General features: G+C 56.1%; 1 protein-coding gene across 1 annotated transcript; it reads right to left on the reverse strand.

The window, feature by feature from the left end:
- Positions 1-4373: 4373 nt before the first annotated feature.
- LOC124655971 (putative serpin-Z8) lies at positions 4374-6140 on the reverse strand. Its single transcript, XM_047194792.1, has one exon. It carries the CDS (start codon positions 6138-6140, stop codon positions 4374-4376), a length of 1767 nt encoding a protein of 588 aa, XP_047050748.1.
- Positions 6141-6421: the final 281 nt, after the last annotated feature.

A 6421-nucleotide genomic window follows, 5' to 3' on the forward strand; every position in this document is an offset into this window, starting at 1 on the left:
ATTGATATCACCGATATTTTCTTTATGTTTGAAATTTAAAAACTTCTATCTCTCAAATTGCTAATCCGGCTAATGTTCCGTTTTCATATCTGAGATGGATATGTTACCAACCACTGCCGCACCACTAGCTCTCTTCGATAGCAGTCTATAGCCGTGCTTCGCCACCATGGGAGCTGAAATCGCCACTGCATCTGATCAGGCTCCTTCCTGCACATATGAAGCATCGTCGGTCTATGTACACTTCCCTAGACAATTTATCTAAACTACATGCAAAAGATAAATGTGTAGATGCAAAAATATCAAAATTAGTGCTAACATTCACCCTCCTAATCTTAACATCACAATTTCAATGTGGATCACCCGCAAACACTTGATGCACAAATCGCCTTCTCCTTGCCGTGGACGACGTTGTCGCAGCGCCGGACAACATGCCGTCTTGCCGTACGTACGCAACGGCCACCTCTTGTTGTGGACAACGCCTCCGTGACGGATATCATTCTCCTCCTACGGTGCGTTTGGTTCACGTTTCCCGCAGCCAGGCCCCGAAACAATGCACGTTCTTAGCCCAGTGGAGCCTAACCCGTTGGAAATGGTGCAATTCGTTTGGTATTCTGGGCCGAAATTTCTGGAATGTGAGAAATTTTGGGCTGGTCGTTTGGTGTGGCTGCGTCCTGCATGCATGTGAGGCTGCCATGTGAGGGCCCAACAACCTGACACTGAAAGCCAAGAGAATCTTCACGCGTTTTCGTTTGCAATGGGTCTGGCCCCGCCGGAGAAACTGCCGATTCGGGCGTAGCTGTGGAGCCTGGCCCGAGGCCTTTTTGACTGCTTTAAGATCCGTGTTGTGCAGGCAATTTTGGCCCTGTTGTTTGGTTGCCCACGAAAAAAGGAATCTTTCTCAGCCCATGCAATCTACCAACTTCCATGCAGGCTACCAAACGCGTCCCTAACGAATTCCCTGGTACAACCAGCATCCTTCTTGCGCCCCCGACCACCGCATGGAGCCACCGCCACCGGTACCTTTTTTTTCGAGAATACGCCAAAGGTGTACCATATCTTTATAAAAGGCAGAATTTTAGTACAAGACGACTACAACTCGCTGCGAACAACGAGTGCAGAACGAACTCCACACCGGCTAATCCGACGACCAGCCAACACCAAAGTTACAACTACAACACAAAGAACTTATCTAAAGATGATCCTCAAAGCCGCGTCTCGCTCCACACCGGATACCTCCGGAGATCAACACCTGCAAGAGAACTCTCCTTTGTCGACGCACCATCAAAGGAGAAGATGGCGGGACTAGGTCGGCCTCCAAAAAAGGCGTCATCTTGGACTCTCCGATGATGTCGTACATAGCGCCCCGGAAGTTCAACCTTGGACAGTGACGGACACCGGAGGAACGCAAAGAGAATCAAAATGGTGCCAATGCGTCGGTACCATCCGAACCTAGGCTTTCGCCCGGCGACAGAACCAAACCAATGCGGGAGCAGGGAAGTGTCGGCACACCTCAGCGACGCCTCCAAGGAGGGAAACGACGCCCACGGGCATCGTCGCCGCCGGCACCGGCAAAGTGGGCTAGACTTTCGTCCGATGTCGCACACCGCCCACGCTGCCCGCCGGATTGGGGCCGTTGATCTTGTTGTCCACACCGCCGCCGCCACAACACTTTGTCATCGAAGCCTCACAAAGGTGCTCCACCAGCTCCCGGCATGGCCAAGAAGGACACGCTCCGAGCTCCACCTCCAGCCTAGACGCGAACAGCAACAGGCACCACCAACCCTCCGGGCTCCAGCAGGAGTCGCCTGTGCTCAGGCCCACAGCCACCCGGCCCGAAACCCAGATCAGGCCCAAGAAGGACCCAGATCTGGGCCCTGCGCCTCCACTCCCTCCTCCTCGTCGGCGCCATCGGGGGAACAGGGACGCGCATCCTCCTCCTTGGCCGTCGGCCGGCCTCCGCTGCACCAGGAACTCCCCTGGACGCACTCCACGCCGCCGCCGCCACCAAGCTCCTGACCCGCGTCACCGCCCCAGTCCAGCGCCGAACCTCCACCGCGCGCCCGCCGCCGCTGCGTCCACCGCCGAGATCCTCCACTCCTCCGCGCCTCCCCGCCTTAGCCGGAGAGCTACTCCACGCACATACGTCACCCGCGCCGCCCTGGAGACGTCCCCCCGCGCGCGCGAGGAACCCGTCGGGGCAGCGGCCAGGAAGAGAGGAAAAGGGGGATTTTTTTAGGGTTGGGGGGAGCCTCCGGAGCCGCTCGCGCGAGCGGCCCGGGAGGAGATTTTTTCACTAGTACCGCGACCGGTACCGACCATGCCTTCTCCTACTAACCGATGTTCAGGATCTGATATTCACAGCTTATCTATCTCTAACTCTGTGTCTCACAAGCACACATGTACACACCATGGAAGAAACTCCGAAGAACTCACGCGCACACGCCACCAAGGAGAAGATAATAGCTTGCCATGAAAACTTTCTCCTTGTAAACACGGTGGCTACATCTTTTCAATTTGTTACCCTCAGAGCTGCCTTCCACTAACACAATGGTCTTTATACAAAAGGATCGGCACCTATATGATGCAAAATCACTTCTTTGACCCGCTACTCCACTGACTAACTTCATGCCAGTTACATGCAGGTCCAGCACTTGTGCGGCATCTACTCAATCAGCCACACAACAAACTAGCTACTTGCTGGATCACCCGGCCCAACTTGATTATACAGTACAGACCGTCAGATGCATTTGCTCCCTGCAGTCCTGCACCCCACCCTCCGCCGCCCAACCCTAACCTCTCCCGCACCCCACCCTCCGCCGCCGCCGCCGCCGCCGGTAGCGCCGCCGGGGCAAAGTCCCTCGGGGCGTGGCGGAGGCGGGGTCCCTTCCTCGTCGCTGCGTGGAGAACGGCGGCCGGATCCCACCTCCTCGATGCATGGCGGAGCAGGCGCGCGTGGGATGGGCGACGACGGCGGCGGCCCTCCTACCGTCGGCTGTCCCTTGGCGGACCGGCCAGCGCGGTTGGGATGGGCGGCGCTGCGGTCTCCCTCCTCTCGTCGGCTTCCCGCAACACTCCGGCAGGGGCTGGTGGTGGACGGCGGCCAGGCCCTCGGTCTGCGCCATGCCATCCACCCCCGCCTCTCGTCGGTGCGTGGAGGCGATCTCGGGCATCTTCCGCGACACGAGGGCACCCGGGGTAGCAGCCTTGGGTTCGGCGGAGGAGGTGGCCTCTTCTTCGCCGGAGAGGGTCGCCTGCGGTTGGTGGTGGTGGAATTTTGATCTATCACCGCCATCCGGCGGTGAGATGGAGGTGCATGGAAGCCGGCGATGGTGTCGCCAGTGGAGGGTTGGGTTGGCCATCCCAGGATGGTCACCGACGTGGGGGTCCGACCTGAATAAAGGTGGCGGTCCTAGGGCCTCTCTTGCGTGAAGAGGAGGACCTACCGGAGGCCCGGACTCGTGATCTGGCCGGAGGGTTGAGTTCCGGAAGGCTCCGCCGGCGAATGTAACAGTGCTTTGCCTGGAGTTTGCTGGATCGGAGGTATTTGGTCGTGCGCACCCATGCGTTTATTCCGACCATTTGGTTCTGGAGGGAGCGGCGCGACTTTTTCTGTGTTGACATCAAGTGACTATGGATCCATGATGAAAGTCGGAAGAAGAGAATTTCATGAATGCCGGAGGGGAGGACTAGCTAAGGGAGGTTCAAGTCTCCGCGCTGTTGAGGGGCTTGCTTGGTGTCCAGGCTTACAGCAGCGGTATGAAAGTGGGGGCGACAACACAGGTGAAGTGCAGAGTCCTACCTTTCAGGGTGAAAACGCAAGGTCTGGCCTTAACTAGTTGTGCCTGGCAGTGACCTTGGTGGAGGCATTGTTTTGAGAGTGGAGACTATCTTCAGGGTGAAAACCTAAGATCTTTGATCGCGCGACGACGGTGTTTGAGCACTGTTCCCTTCTTGGAGGCGTCGTTTTTTGGAGAGTCTGTAATTCAGGTGTTGTCATGGCGGTGGATGTATTGCTGTTGTTAGGCCCGAGATACTGTAGCGGGACTTTTGTTTCTTAGTTTTCTTTTCCTTTTTTTGGCTGTGTGCATCTATAGTGCCATTAGGGTGGTGCGTTGTTCTTGATATTAATATATTCCCTTTATCGAAAAACAGTACAGACCGTCACGCTCCAGCCTTGGTCGCGTCTTGCCGCTTCTCATGGCATCGCCGTATCATACGGCACCACAGGCATCTCGCGGTGCTCGCCGCATTACACGGCAGCTCGCCATCTCGGCTCCTTCGCGCACACTGTATAGTTGGCCAATGTACACTTTCCTAGACCCTCTATATAAACTACATGCAGAACTTAAAGATAAATATGCAGATACAAAATATCAGATTAGTGCTAACACTTCTCTCCTCCGTGCTGCATGTGCAGCCCTGGCCTTGGGCAAGCTGACGCGGATCATTTCCTCCACCTCCTGCGGCCGATATTGACCGACTCCATTGGGGAGTTTTGTGTAAGTAGGCGGTGTTGGACGATATACTGCTGGACTGAACCTGCTTGACACAAACGGAGCAGTAGTCGGCCTGTATACCGGCGGCAATACTGGAGTGTATTGAAGGGATGTCTGCATGTATACCGGTGGCGATACTGGAGTGTATTGAAGGGATGTCGGCCTGTATACCGGCGGCGATACTGGAGTGTATTGAAGGGATGTCGGCATGTATACCGGCGATACTGGACTGTATGCAGGGGATGTCGGGCTGTATACCGGCGGCGATACTGGAGTGTATTGAACGGATGTCGGCATGTATACCGGCGATACTGGACTGTATGCAGGGGATGTCGGCTTGTGTACTGATGGATGATGTTGATATACTGGCGATACTGGACTGTATGTACCATATACACTGCAGCTGAGTTTTGTTTTTGTTGTGGTGTACTCCTGGAACGGGGGAGGGGACGGGATCACCATCCCGGTACCGCTGCTAGGATCGACAACATGTCCAGCAAAGATGACTGCATCTGACTCCTCGATAATGAAGTAGGCAAACGGGTGGTCGGCCACGAAATCCACAGGAGGTGTCCAACAGGGTGCCGAAGATGCAGCATAAGCAAATGCCATGGTGACAGCGGCAGCTTTGGTTCCTTCCTCGTTGACCTCGATGACAGCCTTCTGGAAGACGTCCTGCACGAGGAGTGGCATGCCGGAGCCATCGTCCTCCAGCATCTCAGAGAGGTCGGCCTCTGGACTGAAAGGTAACCGGAGCCCTAGAACATTCAGCACCGTGGTCAAGCTGCTACCGAAGGAGAGCTCAAACTTTGGCACCCTGAACTGGCCGACATTGACCATAGTTTGTGGCAGGTGCTCGCGCAGGAAGCCTGGAGACGAGGTTATCTTATCCAGCAGGCTCCCCAGGCCATCGCACGTGTCCGGGAGGAAGATGCACATGCAGTGGTGGGACTGGGTGTAGGTGTAGGGCGAACTCTTATAGAGTAGCTTCAGCACCTTGAACCCGTCGTGCTCGGAGATGTAGTGGCTGTCAGAGTTTGTCATGAAGGGGACGTTGACGGCGGTGCCGTCGAGCCGGTAGAAGGGATTGTTCTTGGTCTGGCTCTCGTAAAACGGCAGATCCCACTTGCCCTTGAAGTAGATGGCGTTGGCTAGCACGAGCTTAGTATCCCGGTGCAGAGATCCCGGAGGAACGGCAGACGTGATGAGATTTCTCGTGGCCTCCACGACCCACGCGTCGATCTGCCGTGTTGCATGCTCTGGGTTGTTGAGGAAGTCCACGGCGCTGGCCTCGGCCTTGTACGTGCCGACGACGGTGTCGCGGTACGCCGGCTTCATCGGCCGCATAAGGTCGCTCCACACGCCATACGCGAACGCCACGCTCGGCCCGCCGGACTCAGACATGTCCCTGAGGGGGCCGCCCCGGAGACGCGCCACTGAGTCCTCTAGCTCGCGGCGCGACCGCGCGCCTAAGACGCGGAGAACCTCCTCCAGGGTTGCCCCGCCGGCGCCGGCGGCCAGGAGAGCGAGGACGGCGTAGATGGAGAGCGGCGAGAATACCAGGTTCCTGGTGCAGTTTTTGTCCGCCAGTCGCTTGGTGAGGCGGGCGGCGAGATCGGCCATGCCGGACTGCTGCGCCTCCATGTACAAGCAATCGGTGGGTACAGAAGAAATCTGAGATCAATCGAGAATTCGAGATAAAGCTCCGTCTCTGGCCTGATATATATGAAGGACAGGGGAATTAAGTCGGTTGTGTTTTTTCTTTTAATAGTCGGTACTCCGTACTCGGTATGATTAAGGAGTCCCGTTTGGATCATACTCCGTACTATATTGATACAGAGTTTTGACACGAAACAGTATCAAAGTTGATCTTTTTTTTTGCGAAACACATTACAACATAGACGCTCGCATATACGCACAACACT

This window comes from Lolium rigidum, chromosome 5 (assembly GCF_022539505.1).
Source record: "Lolium rigidum isolate FL_2022 chromosome 5, APGP_CSIRO_Lrig_0.1, whole genome shotgun sequence".
Taxonomy (NCBI): Eukaryota; Viridiplantae; Streptophyta; class Magnoliopsida; order Poales; family Poaceae; genus Lolium; species Lolium rigidum.

Coding starts and splice junctions, on each gene's coding strand:
- LOC124655971 (XM_047194792.1), bottom strand. CDS start 6,140: ATGGAGGCGCAGCAGTCCGGCATGGCCGATCTCGCCGCCCGCCTCACC.